This window comes from Pleurodeles waltl, chromosome 8 (assembly GCF_031143425.1).
Source record: "Pleurodeles waltl isolate 20211129_DDA chromosome 8, aPleWal1.hap1.20221129, whole genome shotgun sequence".
Classification (NCBI taxonomy): Eukaryota; Metazoa; Chordata; class Amphibia; order Caudata; family Salamandridae; genus Pleurodeles; species Pleurodeles waltl.
In genome coordinates this window covers 999,733,872-999,753,020 of record NC_090447.1, presented here as the reverse complement: position 1 = coordinate 999,753,020, position 19,149 = coordinate 999,733,872, and the positions used below count along the sequence as shown (strand labels likewise).

Here is a 19,149-nt window from a genome sequence, read left to right as displayed (position 1 = left end):
ATTTTTACGGCAAGCATGTGCAACAAAAAATAACACACGGAAGAAAAAGAAATCTTGCCACCACCTAATTGTGGAAAACATCTGCTTGCAATATAAAATTTTAAAGGTAATAAATAAATTTATCATTGCATAAGCTTTTAATAGAACAGTATGGGTGTGAGGTAGCAAGCAGGTGTACTTAGAACAGGTATAGCAATACTTTCTTATTTTAATGCACTTCATAGGAAAGTATCATTCTTATTGGTTCAAATAAAAGTTGCCAATGACTTTAATTTACACTTGCTTGAAAATATAGTTCAAACACACAAGACGACTAAAAAAAAGTGTACATTCATCTCCAGGTAAATAAGCTTTCAAACATGACACTTTATCCAAGTCACTCTAAGTCCAATTAAACGTTTCTTACATCACAAAATCTCAGAAATCTTATCAAACAAACTTCTTACTGAAACTGTTTTGGATAACACATTTCTCATAAAATGCAAATAATATTCTACCATATCTAGAAAGAAAGAACTTCCCCTTTGTTCCAATGTTATTTTAGAGTCTTAATTGTTTTCAACAAATCTTATTTCAGATGCACCAAGTACCACTGATTGCACAACCAAAATATATCAGTTCTTGTTTATCAAAACTGCATTTATCTGCTCTCAGTGAGCCCCTTTTTGACCCTTTAGTTATGTTCATGCTAATTACTACCAAATAGCAACATAACTACCTCTACCCAACAGCGTAAGCTTTTCTTTGATGTTTGGCAGGGGAAACCTACCTGCCACCATCTTGGTGCTGAGGGCAGACATACTTAAACATATGTTTATGTGCTACTACCACTGGTCCTAGCTACTACCACTGGTCCTAACCATTCCGTAGCTTCTACTGGGGACACAAACCACACCTTTATTAACTGATTTATATCGGACTTGACAGAATCATGCACCAATACTCGTAACCTCATTTTGGCAGACACAGGCTTACCACCCTGATGTAATCTAATTCTGTGTACATAGCCTTTTAGATAGCCTAACCCATCCTTGAGCACTGAAAGAAAACTGTTCTCAGATTTCTCACAAGCATTCCCAATCTATTTGATTTGAACCTGGTGAAGTCCAGTATACCCTTATAGGCTAGGATCAAAATATAGAACAAGTAAATGTGCCAACAGGGACTTATTAGAACCAAAATGCGTTGAAGCTAATTGTTTAATAATTTTCAGCTGTTCATAAGTAACATTAAAACTAAATTGGAAACAATACTTGACTCAGTATAAATCACACAAATTGACAGAGCAGGTGCACATAATAAACAAACTTGTATTTTCAACAAACACAGATTATGTGACACATAACCCAATTTATTATTAATATCTCAGTTCATTTACAAGCTTTGGATCTCTGCTGTTCTGTAACAGTTCCACTATAGCTCACAAGTGGGTTATAAATGCATTGACATATAGTGGATATGATTCTGATTGCACCATAAAGTATACAATGTCTATGTTTTTTTAAAATTCAGATTGTGAACTCCTTTAATCCCATTTTCGATATCACTCTGTTCTTGAAAATATAAGTTTATTATGTACACTTGCTGTGTCAATTTGTTTGATTGATTTGTACAGTGTCAAGTATAGTTTCCAATTTAGTTTTGATCTTACTTTTGAACCTCTAAGCAATTAGCTTCAAACCATTTTGGTTGAAATAAGCCCATTGTTGGCACCTTGTTCTATATTTGCAAACCCAAATCTCATCACCTTTTTGGTGACATACATTGTGCCTATGGTTATCTTTTCTGCAAACCCAATGAATGATTCAAAGAAACCTGGCATCTTTATCAGCTGACCTGTATACCACACGCCCAGGACTCACATCCATCAGCCTTAGCTTCTCGGACTTTCCAGATACATTTTCATACAGTGAAACTATAGTAAGTTTGGAACACAACTCAAACATCATCCTAACTCTTTTGCTGTTAAGCAATACTCAGTCTTCAGGTTTTCCATGTTTAATTCCTACTACCCACTTGAAGAATTAACTATTCACAAACTTCCTTTATCTCCTGTATTTTTTCTCTTCAGGAAGGTCCAGCATCTGGCATAGTGACCCCTCTTAAGGCTATGTTACAAGTACCTTTTAAGACAGTTCAATCTTTACTACTCACATATGCCCTGATAAAACACATCTTAAACACTGCCCCCAGATTTTATTACCATGTTCTTCTGTCTGGCCCCGTTTTACAGACAAAACACTACCACTACCACATTTGCCTTCCTCCCTCTTCAACTCATTAGTAAGCTTTCCCATGTGTTCTATCATCTTCTCAATCAAAATCACCTCATTAACAAATGGCTCATCTTTGATCAACAACTCCTCACTCACTTACTCTGAGTAACAGTTAAGCAAGAAATCATCATGAAGCCACATTTCAGTCTACTGACCAAATGTACATGATGAAGTCAGCTTTCTCAAAGTCGTCACATATTTTTCTACAGATCTGTGATCAGCTTGTTTAAATCTACAAAAAGGATATCTTTCAAGTATGCCTGAAACACTTGGAAGAAAATGTAAATCAAGCATTTTGACATGCAAATAATATTCATTTAAACTTTTCGTGGAATCTCTATACAGCACAGAAAGTCCCTGCAGAACTTTCTTTCCTTCAGGACCCAAACTGTGAAGCAATAGAGCCATCTTTCTGTCCACATAATGTCTTAAAGACACTGACACACTTTCCAAACACGTTTTTTTCTATTTGGCACAAGGCATGGACAGTTCACCAGGGTTAGACAGAAAAACGGGTGAGGGACGTGACGTTCTGCATGACATATGCCAATCTCTTCCCATGTCGACTTTTAAATAAGCTTAAGGAAAAAATAAAATTGGTAAAACACATAATGAGAGTGAGGAATCCATGAACATTCACATAGAGTTGTTTCAATAAAAGGTAACATAACGTGCCCGTACTCAAACAGGTGCCCAAATGTAGCCCAGAACGGAAAAACACGGACTTTGCTTCACGCAGTTCCAAGATCTAGGAATCACATTCAAAGTGTGACTGTCACTGACAGGCTGACTCCAACTACATAGAAACCACAAAAAGTATAAGCACACAAACCTTAACATTTGAAGCAGATAATTAAATTTCCAAAATCTCACTGAAAAGCAAAATGTTACCACAACGTTTGTTTGAGTTTTACAAGCCATTCGAACAGGGTCTTACTCTTTATGAGCACAAGACAGTGAAACACTGCAGAGAATCCATTAACATATTCTTATCTCAGCCATGTTGGCTCAGGAGATTGACTGTCCCCAATCATCATGGGTTCCACAAATACTCACAGACGTAACAGGCTTCTCCACCGACAGGCCGTCAATATTCAAGCATCTCTCAGACACTGGAGCACATGCTCTTCCACCTGAATGCCATTAGATGCCGCTTGTAAAATCCTGCACCTGGAATGCACCATTCTCATGTACGTTCTATATCTCCAATCAGCTAACATGGCTCTCTGCACCTGAAAGGCACGGCTGTGCTATGCATTCCACTGGAACGCACAACCCAATCACACGTTTTAACTGCGACAGCCGGCCTTCTGATCCCCTCAAATCACCCTGGAGGAATTCTTTCATATCTGCAGCTGCTCACCTTGTTTGAAATCCTAATAATCTATTCTATAACCTTTGGCTACTTCCTTAATTGTCTGTGACATCTTTACATTTCTGTGCCGAACATGACTAAGTGCATCCTCATGCTGAGGTATCCTTCTCCTTCGGCAATCTAATCATCCAGGGGCAGCTCCTCCATAGGGGCAGAGGAGCGACACACACACAAACCCCTAGCAGCTGCAAACCTTTTAGAGAAAGGGGCGGGGCCACGGGGTTACGTACACTGAGGTGGAGTGCACGGCACTCCCCCCCCTCAGAGCGCATGTATGTTTGGCCGGCCGTCTAGGGCCAGCCAAACACACAAGAGCACACGGCTCTCTCCAGCCCAGCCACACAGTTGCTGGGCTGGAGAGAGCCTGCACAGGCTCCCAGTCTGCTTAGGAGCACCCAGCCAGTGCGCCCCCAGCCAATCACGAAGTTGCTCTAAGCAGCGGAGGGAAGTTTTTTTTTAAAATTGTTATTATTGTTTTGTATTTAATGTAATTAAATTTCCCCCTACCCGCACGTGCGCCGCCCCGCCCCTTTTAAGTAGCACGAGCCGCAACTGTAATTATCACCAGCGTAAACAAGTGTCTAGGTGGCACTGGTTAAGAAAAGACGACTGCAGTAAAGTTTACGATGAATTTAATGATAGACATCATAGCTACTGGTACAATCACATTCCAATTGCCTTCCTCAGAATCCCTGTTTCCACACACTCCATAGCTCTATTCTAGAATGGAGCTGCCATCATAAGTTAAGACAATACATCACAGTAATAGAATGCGAGTAGCGAGGTTTGTAAAACAATTTGAAAAAAATAAAATGGGACCCTTTTAATTAGATGCGGGCACTCAGCTTCTCTACAATGCAGGAACTGGCACTGTATAAATGGTGTCCCAGGGAGGGATACTCTGCAGCCGTATTAAACATCAAATGTGTGTTGGGCCGCGTAGCCCAAAACCCACACAATATTTAATTTAGGCTTTTGCTTGCCTGCAACACTTTCAGAAGGTAGAGGGTGCCACAGTGGCCCCTAGCTTTTACATGCAGCTCTTTTGTCACAAGCAGACTTGTGAGGAGCTGTTCACTTTACACACCGACAGCGTGATTCAATGCTACATAACTGCAGCACATGGCCAATCACCATGCAAATTACTGGAAGCATCACATTGATTGGTTGCATTATAGACACTGTTCTGTCAGTCACAATATCATATGAGAGGCCCAGAGACTTCAGGGGGATGTCACTGTTTCTGCCTGGGTTGTAAATGTACCCTTAGGTTGAGTAAGGGCTTACCACACAGAGTTGCCCTCAGTGGAGGTGAATTATGATTAATTCTGCAAAGGTGGTCTTCTACTGCATATTGTGGACATACCAGACAGCATGGTGGCCAGTTCTGATAGTGGTCAAGGCATAAGGAACCTCTCACTGACACTCTGTAAGCACCGGTTAGAAACATCTTATGCTGTCGTTTCCATATAGTTGTCATTCAGACCTTTTGATAGTTAAAGTAGCAAAACAGGATCATCACTCACAATTGATAGGTAGCAATAGCATCTGATGGAAAACCCTGCAATCTGGTTGTAATATAGGGGCATGCAAGCAAGGTTCTGCCCATGTGGCACAGCAGTAACTCTGAGTACTGTGAGACAAGACAGAATCTATTACTCAAACTCGCAGACCTACAAAAGAGAAACCTGGCCTCTTGGGAAGACAAAAAGTGATTTGCAAAAAAATGACAAACTTTTGCTTGGGGGAAACTGAGTTTATTTACTCAAAACGAAGCATGAGATCTGAAAAATAAAATTATATGTATTTTGAGATAACACCAGGTTTATTTCCATAATACACGAAATTCGGATATTTATATGAAAACTGATGTCAGTATGGAGATGCCTATTGAAGATATTATTTCCACTGTGCCTCATAGCTGTGATACCTATGTGGTTGTGCAATAACTGAGGTTAATTTCATCATTTATATTGTAAATCTTTCATCACATTCTTGTTACTGTTGCTGTCTGAGAATACAGGCTGTAAGACAGATGTCATCTTATAGAAATATCTACCGTCTGAACCTGCAATGTCTCCGTAACCATAGCACTAAACTATAATGTGCGCCCGTAAGAGCTGAGACATAAATCCACTGCATTTTACAGATAACATATGTCTGAAAAATTAGAAGGACTGATCTGGAAAATAAGATGGGGAAAGTGCATGTGAAGAAAGATGTTATATACATTGGTTAAAAAACATATAAGGCATGCTAAATTCAATACTCAGATTGCTTCGCTGCCTGTAAAACCAATTAATGTTTAGTTCGTTTTTAGGGACGTTGGACGGAAAAATGCACTGATGTGTCTCCTTTAGTTTGAGTTTTCATAAGGATGATCCGCCAAAGCCACTGGGGAGGGTAACATCTATGCAGCAGGCCATGGACATACTGCATTGCTTAGTGCGTAGCACATCATTACTGCATCGAATACCTATTATTTCTCAGCAAATATAATGTAAAGGTCTGACTTAAAATGTACAATTTTTTCACATCAACCTCATCCCTTCACTGGTTAGAAATGTGTTGCAGCTATTTAAGCCTTACCACCTGAAAAGGAATTGTTCAATATTAATCAATGATATGCCGGACATATACAGTTTTCAGTGTGAAAGCTAAACTTCCACAGAACAGCATAATCACCTAGCCATCTATCCCATTGAAAAAGTATGCTGAACGGGCGCATTTTGACCTCGCTTTGGGTTTGACCTCCTAGTTTAGATCTGTTCTAAAGCCAAAGGAGCCTCGGATTCTTACAATTTTAGGTCTGGCTTGCCACTACAACTGTATATTACCTATCGTTGACAATGCTTTATACATAAACTGAGCTTTTCCTTTACCTTGAGGAGCATTTGTCTCACTTCGTGCAGTTTGTGTATCACTCTGTCTGCTATGGAGAGCTTGCACTGCAGTGCAGGAGGGTCTTCAACATCTCAAAAGTACACTAAATCATGACACATTAAATTATTTATCACACAGAAGCACTGCATTAAGAAAGCAATCGTTCTTTAGTTTATTTCACAGCAGTTCTCTTTTTTTATGGTCTGGCTTGACAGAGCAGCTGTAACCAGACAATTACGTGAACATTACCAAAAAGGGCCTTTGGCTTCGCCCACATGCTGGGAGCCAGGAGTATACCTTTTGATTGGGCACAGTTGTGTGCTTCAAACAAAAAAAGTGCCTGCCCACTATACAGCTGTGATAATTTGGTTTCTTTATGCTGTTAAACTGACTTAGATAACTAAATAATTTATCAAGTTTTTCACTTGCAGAAGGAAATATGGGAGGCGGGCAGTCATTAACCTACAAGGATTATTAGGCCTGGCTTGGCAGTACAACTCTCGTCTGACTTTTAACCTACATCAACACAATCCTACAGTTCTTGGTTTCCACACAAATACATATTCACCCCCGTGCTATTTACCTCTAATGCTTCACATTACCACACAACAATCTTTTAAAGCCAGACCTATTAGTATTGCAAGTGCTTGTTTAAAAGTATTGCATTTGCAAGGGAATGCAGGCAATATTAACTCAATGGAGCCACTAGATGTCAGCAAGTGCACAGTACATGAATGCTTCGAACAACTGCTGACTAACAAGCGAGTTTCAATTTCTAGGGCACACATGCCACATGAGAAGCGCGCCGTTTGTGCTGCCTTCAAACACAGGCTGTCTGGTTTAAGTAAAAACCTCAAAGGGCCAATAGCAGTATACAAATAGGAGACACGTTCCACCAGTATGTTAACCCCGTCTCAGCAAACTTTGCCAGATCCTTGAGAAGAGAAAGCACCTACTGACTGCTTAGAAAAGAACAAGAAAAACAGTGTATGCCCGTGATGCTTGTTTAAAAATCTATCATGGGTTATTTCGTAGAAAAATCTTGGATTTCTATGCAACTATGAGACATAACAGAGCTGCGGGACTAAACGTCTGTAATCTCAAACAGGTTTAAAACACCTGCCAGGCAATCATGAGCATTACAGGTAGTAATTTCGATATGACACTCCCAGGAGAAAGGGCCGTGTCTGGATTTTAAATATATCGGGTTAGCCCCCTGGATAGGAATATTAGTGGCACTGGTTTCCAGATAACCAGTGGGTTCTATTCAAATCCTTTTCCTTGGCGCTCAGCTCAACAATACGTCTTCGCAGACGTTTTCTCATTATTTCCGAGAGAAAGCTTAAAATCGGAATTGGCCTTTTTGTGCCAGTTGCCAGAACTCACAATCTACTTTACTTACACTAAGAAAGCCTCTAAAGACATGGATCTACCCGTCAATTCAGACATTGTTGCGTTCGGTACTCGCCAGTGGCCGCCTAACCATTGCCAAGTTATTACGGATGCAACGTGTGCTTTGTAAATATAAAACATAGAACGTAATAAAAACATTAAGACTGAGGCCAGGTGCCTTAAATTGTATATGGTGGCGCTCAGGTGCAAGGGAAAGGCTCTTGCAGTCCCTATGATACGACTTTAGCTCCTTTACTGGGAACAAGGCAGCTGGTGACCTTTTCAGAGTTCGGTGAGAAGTGGATCCGGCAAATTAGCTCAAGGCGAGTTCCAATAATCCTGCACGCACTGTTTCTTTTAATAAACCCTAGTAAACAGAAGCAAGAGCTTGCAAAGTCATGGCAAGAGAGGTTGGAAATGCAGCTCTGGCCTTCCAAGGCTCACTGTCAAAGAGGCCCAGATTCCAACTTCACTCAATGCAGAAAAGAAACACTGGGAATAAAGCAACCAGCAGGTAAGATCCTGGTTCAAGAGTGAGATAAGGCAACAAGATTTTTAAGCAGTATGATTTAAGAATGTAATCTACTTTCAACATTCAACCGCAAAAATAGTCACTGATGGTTAAACAGTGGAACGAGAATTTAGCAGCATTTCACACTCTCACTGCCAAGCACAAGGTTTGTTGATTTACACCAAAAAGGCTATTTGCACCCCCCCCCCCCACCTTGAGCCATTATAGGTATAACCAGTAAGTTTCTTTGTGTTAGTCAAGATACTCACTATGACAGCACGTACAAACCAAATAGTACAGTCTGACAGTTACTCACAGAATTCAATCAAGAAAAAAGCCTTCTCCAAAATACAGATTACCACACAGAGGATCAAGCTATAGTAATATAATGTAAGGACAGTGCTTAGTATATAAAATAATGCATGAACAAATACACTTAAAACAGGCATTACCAGTGTGAGTAGGGCTGGCCCTGGTATACTGGTGCAATGATTACTTTTTTTTTGTTTTACATTTTTTATGTCTAGCATATGCCTAAAAAAAAGAAAACTGGCACATAAAGGTGGCTACTATACACTTAAAAAAAACTAAATACAAAAATACTAATGTTGCTGATGTTTTTTTTTCTAAAAACGCCATTAATTTGAGCCATGCATTTTGCCTTTGCTTTTTATGAAGACAAAAAGAAGAACTCATCACCTAACGAACCACTAAACTTGTAGGCAGCTACAATGTCACCTAAACACCATCTAGCAGGGTAGCTGAATTGAAAACAAAACAGCCATTTAAAAAATAAACAACATATACAAATAACATTTAAAAATACACATTGAAATAGATTTGTCTATCAAGAGAAATGAACGATTTTTAAGCAGATGTAAACAATACGCACAAGCTTTGTGCAATCATTCAAATTGAAGGAAGCCAATGGGTAAAGTGGGCAGACCCACTGCCTCATGCTGAATGCTGTGGTGGGCAGAAGCAAAATCGGACTGACATTTCAAAAGACTTATTGATGAAGCCAGCTGACCAAAAGCCCCACTGTGTAAATATATTAAGTTATTAAGTATGAGTTTTTGGGAGAACAAGAGCCTGGGAAGACAGCTAAAGCCATCTAAAGAGAAACATACCTAAAAATAAGTGCCTGGACCCAAAGGTTTTTGTAGGAGTCTGCTACCAGGACTGCCAAATGATGGTGTTGAAGGATGAGAAGACTGCCAAACACCAAGGCAGGCCAGTTTGTACTCACGTTACATCCTTCTTTACCACTTTCCTGTCTCTTTATTTGTCTCTTATGTTCTTTTTCATCTCTGTTTTCTCCCTCTGTCACAGTTCTCCCATCCATCTCTCCATTCTTCTTTCTCACTTTTCTACCCTTTCTCTCTCTTGGTCCAAATCAAAGTGTGATCATGAAAAATCAGTATTGGTCTCCAAACCCCTGCTGGTTTCCACTGCTCGGAAGCACCAGCACAAATTAACCACTGCATTGTGACATTTAGGAACATAGCCATTGTTGGCATCCTGCAATCATCACTGCAGTTTATCCAACAGTCACAGCCCACCCCCCCTTTTCCTGACAACAAGGGTGTCTGTCATGCTTAACAATGGTCAGCCTGACACACATTTTTCTTGTTCAGCTCAACAGCCAGGGGCTAAACAAGTGCTAAATGCACAGGCGCTGGGCTGTCTGAGCTGAACTTTGCCAAGCTGAAGATTTCACAGCCCTGTGGGTGTGACCTCTTTCTCATGACAAAGGGAAGCATCACTGAAAGCCTCCAACCTGGGTGCTTCAGTTTTAAGCCCTGAATTACCCCGGGCTGAGGGTCAATCAGTTGCACCTCGTCACAGAGTTGGCTGGCGTCAGCAGTCTCACTGACCTGATTCCACTTTGTGGCAAGTGAGGGACTTCTGTCTTCCCTCATTTACTGACCAATGGTCAGCTAATAAAAGAAGTTGGCAGTCCCAACCCTCCTGGGACCTCCGATGCTTCCCTTCTGGAGAGCTGCAGTGAAGGTAGGTTTTAAGTTTTTTTAGTGTTTTGTGTATGTATGTATGTATGTAAATTTGTGAGTGAGTTAGTGTGTGTGCCCCCGCCTCCTTCCCTTCTAAAATTACCAGCTCCCACTGTCCTTCAAAAACAGCACTTGCAAAGATGCTTCAAGGAACACAAACATATGACTGCACCACCTCAAAAAAATCAGTAGTATGCGCCCAAACATATAAAAAGTGATGCCATCTGAGATTCAGTCAACTGCCAAGCCACCAGTTTTCACTGATGTGTTTGCAGAGATGCAGCACCCAATTTTGGCTTACTTGAATTGTACTGCAATGTAGCATTTATCTAATCTCACCCTGGAGAAGATATTTTCCAAAGAGCTGGTCAAGGATTTTCTGGCTTTATTTTTCAGAATGTCCAACTTGAATCTTCCGCTGGGAGCAGCGTTTTCAGGAATGGCACTGTTCAAAACATTCTGTCCAAGGAGAAAAAGCATTGATTTCATATGGTTAGTTTTCTAAACCTGGCCTACGTCAATCACTGATAAATGAAGCAGCGCTTTAGATACAACGATCTTGTCAGTCTACAAAGCAGCAATATTAATTCCTCAAAAATAACCAGAAAAAAAGAAAAAGACACTAGGCCAAAGCACAAACCTGTTAAAAAAAGCTAATCTAACTATGTTGCAAATAATTCTGCGTGGAAATAATCATCTTTGCTGAAGAAAATCATCAAGATAAAGCTGTTCTTAATTTAACTAAAACATGAACTTTTTTTAATAAGCAATGAATTTATGATGGATTACCGATGGTGTCTCTCCAATATGAAGATGGGCTTTCTGTTTGGCTTCACACAGCTGCCTCAGATGCAGAATCACCAGCTCGTTTTCCTCTTGGTCTGTCACAGGCTTCATTTTCTGAGAAGAGAATACACAAAAAAGGTACGGAGTGTGAAGGCACAGTGTTTATCGACTTTAAGAATGTACGTTGTGCAGGATGGAACAACTGGGGCAACCAATTGGAACACCTGTGCAGCTGTTGTCTTCCATTGACTGATTCACACTGCTTGAATTAGGGTGCTGCAGAAAAGATTATTTCTCAAACCTAAGAGATGAGCTCCACAGGTAGCCAGCACAAACTCTTAAGACTGTCCTGAAAATGCTTTCAAAAACAGTATATCATAGTTTCAGATAGCCATCTGAAAAAATAAACCTCTTTCATGTGGTTTCAAACCCACCTCAGCAAAAACAGATCTTCCTGAGGCAAAGCATGGAGGTAGAAAGAGGAGGGAGCCGAGGCTCAACAATAGCAGCCACCACTGGTTTGGACAAGGGGAGTGCAGCAGAGCCACAGGGGGGCTTGTATGTCAAAATGTCGACCACCCAAATATTGAATTGCAACAACATATACGCCAAAATATAAATCTGCATAATACTGTCAAGGTAAGCATACATAGGGGAGTATGCTTTCACCATTATAACTCCAGACCTTATTACCTTGATTACATTGCACAAGACAACATCTTAGAATCAATATTGTTGCTGGTCAATAATTACCAGCCGCTATTTGGATACCAAGCTCAGGAGTACCAGACCCTTGTCATATTTTTTGTTGATAATTCCACATTTTAGAAGAAGGTGGTAATTGTGCAGGGCTGAAAAAAGATCCTGTTATTGGGTTACCACAGGATGTTTTTCACTCTGCATAGCTACAATCATCTCAGGTAATCAGCGAGAGCTACATTGGTAATACCGAAAGATGATTCAGGCATATTGAACAACTACCAATAGTTACTGGACATCTCACCAGCAGCTTTTTGCTGCTATGAACCTGCTTTAATGCCAGTCGAAGTTATGTTTCTGATAGTTAATCCACAACCTACTGAGCTGGAATCGTAACACAGCTGATCTCTCTGCCAGTAATGGTGCCACTGGCTCCGCCGCATCTGCTGTCTTCACCCAGCATGTTCATGATGAAGCCAGGATATGTAATATGTAACCTTTAGTAGCTTACATGGATAACTCGCAAATCTAGCATGAATCTGGCCTTATGATGACCACCACTAATAAAGACCAATGATCTGCAGTGTTGTAAAGAGCCCTTGCATTTTCCGTTAGGCCGCTGCCCTCCGAGGCAAACCGTTTTATTTGTCCTGTAATGAACAAGAGTAAGCTAGATTAATATACGGCCCAATGTGTCTGCAGTAAAATATGTCGTTTTTAAGCTGCACTGCAAATCATGACTTAAGGTAAGCTAACCAAGTACTGCACGATTTTAGTTATGAGAGTGGGTGACAATGAGGGTAAAATAAATGAAAGGACCAAGTGTGGGAGATAAAAGCAATGGTGATTAACGGGGGACAGAGAAATGCAGATCAGTGTAAGCACTAATTTACTGGATTTTTCAAATGGAAAACTTGCATGTACTTCGGTTTCAAAATGTTATCTTTTCACCTTAATTCAGCAACTAATTGTATGGAAATAATTATTTTCTGATGACTGTATAAACGGCACTTATTCTAGTCAAATGGAAGAATGCTTTATTTTGACAAAACCTCTAAAACAGAACGTCAGAGAAAGCAGCAAGTTGACGATATTTCCACATTATTAGACTAAAAGTAAGTGGATGTAATGTTGTTTCTGGAGGGGGTTATTTTAACCAACCTGAATGGACACCAGCCATTAATTCCTTTGATGTGGCTGTCATATAGGCACTGTAAAATGCATGTGTTCAATTTCAAATAACAGAAAAAATGCTCTTCCTCTGAACCTAAAGAAATTGCCTTCTGCCAGTAGGGATTACACATTTGATGTGATGCAACACGTTTCTGTGCTAGAAAAATTGCATTCGAAATGAACTTGTTAGAGAGACTGGTTTTGTTATCTGTTTCTAAAGATTTATCCGAAGAAAGGTTGGTTTTAGTTTCTCTGACATTAAAGTCCATCTTGCATTTTCCATTCTGCACAGCTCAAGGTACTGACTTTACAGTGAAGCTCAGAGACTTCAAATTGGGTTCTGATAGAAACAGAAGCCAGAGCTGATTATTCCTTAAAAATGCTCTTATTTTGACCACAATAAGAGCACAAGCCCATCTTTTAAAATCTGTCAAAGTTACACGCTTAGTATGTATTAAGTTGGCTGGAAATTTAAGGTGAAGCTTCAAACTTTTAATTTTAATTTAGTGGAGCGTAACATTATGGCTACATTCCTCATGTCACAACTTCAACCTATATGTAAAATATTTCATATAATTTGTGTTCTAACCTTATTAATGTAAAGTGTTGCACTCAAGTTCAGTAATAAAGTGTATTCACTGTAGAATTAGGGAATATACTTTGTGTGCTTTAACCTTATTAAATGAAATGTAATCATTTGAAGTAAATTAGAAATCATCCTCATAGTAAAAGTGTATTTGCTCTAGAAATGAGGACAATTTATGTGATGTGTGTACAAATGTTTTACAGTTCAATGCAAGAATGTAGTCCTCAGTCACATTTATGTTCATGTATTAAAGACATATTGCCTTTATCCGAACTGTAACATGAAGTCCATTTGAGATCATGTAACTAAAAATTACTTTATTTGAAGTTAAAGGTGAATGCATTTAACACATATTAAATGTGCATTAGTTAACAGTTTTTTAAGTTGACCTAATTAAGCCTGTTTTTCTTTCAACATAAGAAACTGTTTTCCATTTCTGCCTGGTGTCTTTTCTTTATAGGTGCATTCACATGAAAATATTAGTTTGGAATTAGATGTACTAATGTGTTAGTAATAGAGGGTCCGCGAAAAAGACCTTGATGGAAGAACATGCAGACACTGACTGTGAGATGAAGGTCCCTTATTCAAATTGTTACCAGCAATGTCTCGGTGACCAAGGACAGCATAGTTTGCAGGACTGGTCTGAGAGAATCCATGAATGTTACAGTTTACAACACGAGTCTGGAGAAGTCAATGGAGCTTCTGCTGGCATGATGATGGGTGTTAACCAATAGATTTGAGCGGTATTAACTAGTCTTTTCATAGATTGATTTCAGACACTATCCCTTTAAACCTCGAGTGGTACAGATCTCTGACTCTTTCCTTGTTCCTATGCTTTGTTCAGTGTGGCTTAGGTTAACACATAACTTTCTCTAAAGACTCTTGACCGAGCTTCTGAACTGCTGACACCTTCTTCATTTTCCTATATACTTGTGCATATATTTTCACCTTTTGCCACAGTTTCTCTACATTTTGAGACTTTTTCCCCCTGTCATTTTATAGGTTAACTTAGGAGGCTGATCCTAGATTGTACCCACGTATAGGAGAGATGACTGAAGAATTTTCTCTGAGCATCAAATTTTAATTCTAAAATTCTGTATTGCTGTAACTGAATTTCTGGTTTGCCTTATGCTAATTTGCCATAACTTCTTCAGGAGGTTTGGTTATCCTGTCATTATTCTTTATCTCTACAGTATGTTTCTGAGATTTGTTTATATTAACCGGACAGTAAAACTGTAATAAAATTCTTTTACTTTATATCCAGATTTGGGTCTTTATTGTGTGACTGAATTGGTCACAGTGTAGATTAATGTAGATTTGGATGAGAGTTAACTCCTTACATCTTTCTTTTAGACGAAAAAGTCCCCTCACCTAAGGATCCATGAAAGACAGCCCAAACGCTCCATCAATCTGGTTGTTGTCAAGGAAGTAAGAGAGTTAGGGCTTCCCATTAAGAAATTTCCTAAACTCAGTCCAAATTTCTAAGCCCATGGTTCGGTTGGAGGATTAATGGAGATACAGTGGTACGAGAACAAGTCGTAACGGTGAAAGTGTGATTATTAATAGGGATACACGTCGCAATTGCTTACCGTTAGCTTGCAGTGTTTTGTGGTGATTAAAGTGTTTTATGGAGACACTTTAAGTTGTTGTGTGAATGTGGCATTTATTGCAAATAAGTTGAAGTGGTTATCGGATCAGTCATGGCCTAAGATGCCGGCATATATGAGAAAAGTGTAGAATACACTGTGTTGTTGTCTGCAGTGTTGTGGTGCTAGTTGTGAGAAGTCATCAACAGTACTACCGGATTGGGACTTAACTTTGTGTGATTGTGAGATAAGGATAGTATAGTGAATCTCAATGCGCAGGGAGGAACTGTATCAATCCGAGTGAGACCCTGCTGGTCGAGGCTTCATTCAAGGGTGTATGGGAGTAGGTCAGAAAGCGTTAATCCAAACCATTTTTTGAGTGAATTAATATCCTGAAACTTTTAGAGAAGCAGACGCTAGTTGTTGAAATTTCTTGCATTTGTTTTGAGTGCAATAGTTGAGAGAGAGGGTGTTTGAGGAAAATTGTATATGATGGTGAGCTGCTGCAAGGAGCGAGGTTGACATTATAGTGTGCTGCACTGCTATTGGTCGGTTGGAGTAGAGCTGCACTGGTATTGGTGGACTACATAATAGAGATAAACTGTATTGGTTGTGAATGCTGAACAAAGGATTGTGGGTGAAGAATCATTTCCTGGTTATAAATGGAAAGGTCATTGTGAAAACTGCAATTTGATTGAAAAATGAAATTCTCTGAAGCATTACTAGTTTGATAGAGGGAGATGTGACTGTACCTCAGAGTGGGAGAAGAGGTACTTCCCGAAGGGGTGCCAGGTCATTATACTGTGATACATGTAGGTCTTCACACGTGTATTTGACTTGAACAGTGGCATAAGATCACTGACAAAGAGGGTGCACTGGCACTTCTACGCCATGGAACACATAACTTAAGAGTGATTGAACATTTGAGAAGGATGCTGTATGGCATTAAACCGCCTCCAAGACCTGCACTATATGAAGCATTTAATGCTTAGGAACATATAGCTCATCATAAACATAAAGGAGAGATATGATGATGCTAGATGGGATGAATAACAAAAGACTTGGGAGGACAGATGTAACTGAAGGAACTAGATTATATTCTGCATTGACAAGAGAGAAAGAGGGGAAAACTAAACGGAAATAAATTAAAAAAGTAGAAGGAGATAGGAGACATTCACAATAGAGACGAGAACAGTGATAGTGACCTGGACAAGAATTATTTTTAAATGAGCTATTGTTTAAACGTTTACCTCATCCAACATTGTTACAGGCACTTAATGAGTATAGTGGCACAGCTACTGTCGAGTCTAAAGACATGGGACATTTTATGTTCAGATTTATGCATGGACTGAAACCTGCAATTAGCACAATGATTCAGCAACATTTGATCTGTTGGCAGAGCAAGTCAACGGATTAAATTCTGAGATATGCAAAATATCGAAGTAATAAACTGTGGATGAAACAGGTGAAATTGAAGGAAATGTTGAAGTTGGTGCGGATGAAAGCTGCACAACGGAATCAGAATTCACAGTTTTTTGGGAATCTTGGTGCTGTGCAAGGAGTGTATCAGCAGGAAGATCCGATGATGCAAGGAGGTAATGGATTTCAACAACAGAGTAGAGGTGGTGGTGATCCAATTGATCCAAGTACAGAAACTGATACGGGTACCTTGAAAAAGACTAAGCCTTGTTATGTTTGTCGCAGAATGGGCCATTGGAAATGAGAATGATGCTTTAATCCTAATAATATGGCGAATGAGAACCAGGTACAGAATGGTGTATTTGTACAGACCCAGGGCAATAATCCCTGGGTCTGTTCAGAAACAGCACATACGGAGACAGAGAACTCACTTTTTTAGAGTGCCCCAAGTTCTATTGATGAAGGCCCAACAAGCGCAGATGCCCCAAACAAAAGGAAGATGTTCCCAGATCTAACTTTAATCAGGTCCTTAATGCAAATGGAAATCCCTTTGTGAATCAGGGGATGTCCCTAAAGTACCCTATGATACTAACAGATGAGGACTACACTTCCACTCTGTCACAATGACGGTGCCTGATAAGGGAGGAGGATTGCATACTTGGCGCATCCTCAGAGGTAGGCCAGAGTGGTCCATTTGTGGATGGTGAGGTTAATGGCCACCCGTGTCATTCTTGGGTGACACTGGTGCTACTCGCTCTACTGTAAGAACAGCAGAGGTTTCCAACCTACTCTTTAGAGAAAAATAGTCCAAGTTGTCAGAGTTGCAAATAAACAATTGACAAGCTCTGTCCCAGAAGCTGTACCTGTTAAAATAGGGTCTTTAGAAGAGAATCACTGATTTGTGGTGTTCGACTCAAGTTCTGTGAGGACGTGACCTTTTGTGTGAACTTAACTGTTCTATCTATCATTCCCCAAGAGACAAAGATTTCAGACTCATGATCAGGATGTTGTGCATTCAAAATCATGAATCAAAACCCAGATGTCAGACTCTTCGCATTTCGGTTTAGTAGTTGTGTTTTGGCCTGGTGCAGAGTCCCACAAGGGTATGCCAAGAGTCTCTCCATTTTTAATCAGATCCTTAAAAAGAATCTGCAGACCACAGTGATGCCCTATAAGTCAGTCTTAATCCAGTCCATTGACAAACTACTGGTGGTGTCAAACACACAAGAAACTTGCAGACAGGATACTACTGTCCTGTTGAACCACTTAGCTGAGAATTGGACAAAGTATCACAACCAAATTGCAGCACTGTAGGAGAGAAGTCCAATACCTTGGACAGCACACTGAGAAAGGTACAAGGAAGGTGTCACAAAAGAGAATTTCAGAGATTCTGAAAATGAATCTGCCAACTACTCAGAAAGAAGTCAGTATGTCCTTGGGAATGGTGGGCTACTGTTGTCAGTGGATCTCTAACTTTTCCCTAATGGCCAAGCCTTTACTGAGGCTGACACGGAAGGATGTGTCAGAGTCGGCACCACTGGATGACACTTGCATGCGTGCCTTCTGAGAGCTGAGAGAAAATCCCTATTGTGTTCCAGCACTTGGAATGCCCGATTACAACAAATGTTTTACTTTGTTTTGCAGTGAGAGGAACAGCTCTTCTCTCCCAGTGCTAACTAAGATACACGGGAATGGCCACAGACCTGTTGCCTACTTTTCAGCTACCCTTGACACAGTAGCTGTTACACTGTCCGGTTGTCTTAAAGCCATAGCTGTGATGGGTGTCAGCACTGAACAGTGCAAGAGCATTGTTATGGGTCATTTCCTGAATGTTTCTGTTCCCACTGTGTGGAAACTGTGTTGATTCATACTAAAACGCAATATCTCACAGTCGATTGACGTAGTATGAGTAGGTCATACTGGATGCATCTAATGTAACCCTTAAGAGATGAATGAGATTGAATCCTGCAAATCTACTGCCTATACCTGTGAACAGGACTATCTTGATGTCACTTAACTATGCATCAAGAAAAGACCTGACATACAAGATGTGACACTTCCTGAATCAGATTATTTGTTGATGGCTTCTGCTTACAAAAGCATGAAGGAAGCCTGAGATCTGCCTCTGCAGTCCGTACTGCCTCAGGTGAGGTTGATGCTTTCTGGAGTCAAGGAGTATTTTCACCACAAGTTGCTGAATTGATTGCCCTTACAAGAGCATGCTGTGTTTCAGACCAGCTGAATGTTACCATTATAACCAACAGTCAGTATGGCTTTGTGTCGTCTATGACACAATGGGGATTTATAACCTCTTCTGGGTCTCCAATCTGGAACGGGCAAAGAGTGCATAATATGTTAAAGGCATTACAGCAACTGCCCAAATTGCGGTTTTAAGTGTTCTAAACATGGCGAAGGAGAAGATAATGTAACAATGGAAAACAGGTATGCTTG

At 40.1% G+C, this 19,149-nt stretch overlaps 1 protein-coding gene across 3 annotated transcripts in view; it reads right to left on the bottom strand.

The window, feature by feature from the left end:
* TBC1D4 (TBC1 domain family member 4) overlaps positions 1-19,149 on the bottom strand; it is a 599,835-nt gene that overhangs the window by 126,306 nt on the left and 454,380 nt on the right. For all 3 annotated transcript variants that reach the window (XM_069205277.1, XM_069205279.1, XM_069205278.1), the window contains exons 8-9: positions 11,239-11,349; positions 10,789-10,908 (exon numbers count right to left, since the gene is read on the bottom strand). In XM_069205277.1, the coding sequence (XP_069061378.1) occupies positions 10,789-10,908; positions 11,239-11,349 (231 nt within the window). The remainder of the gene's footprint in view (positions 1-10,788; positions 10,909-11,238; positions 11,350-19,149) is intronic.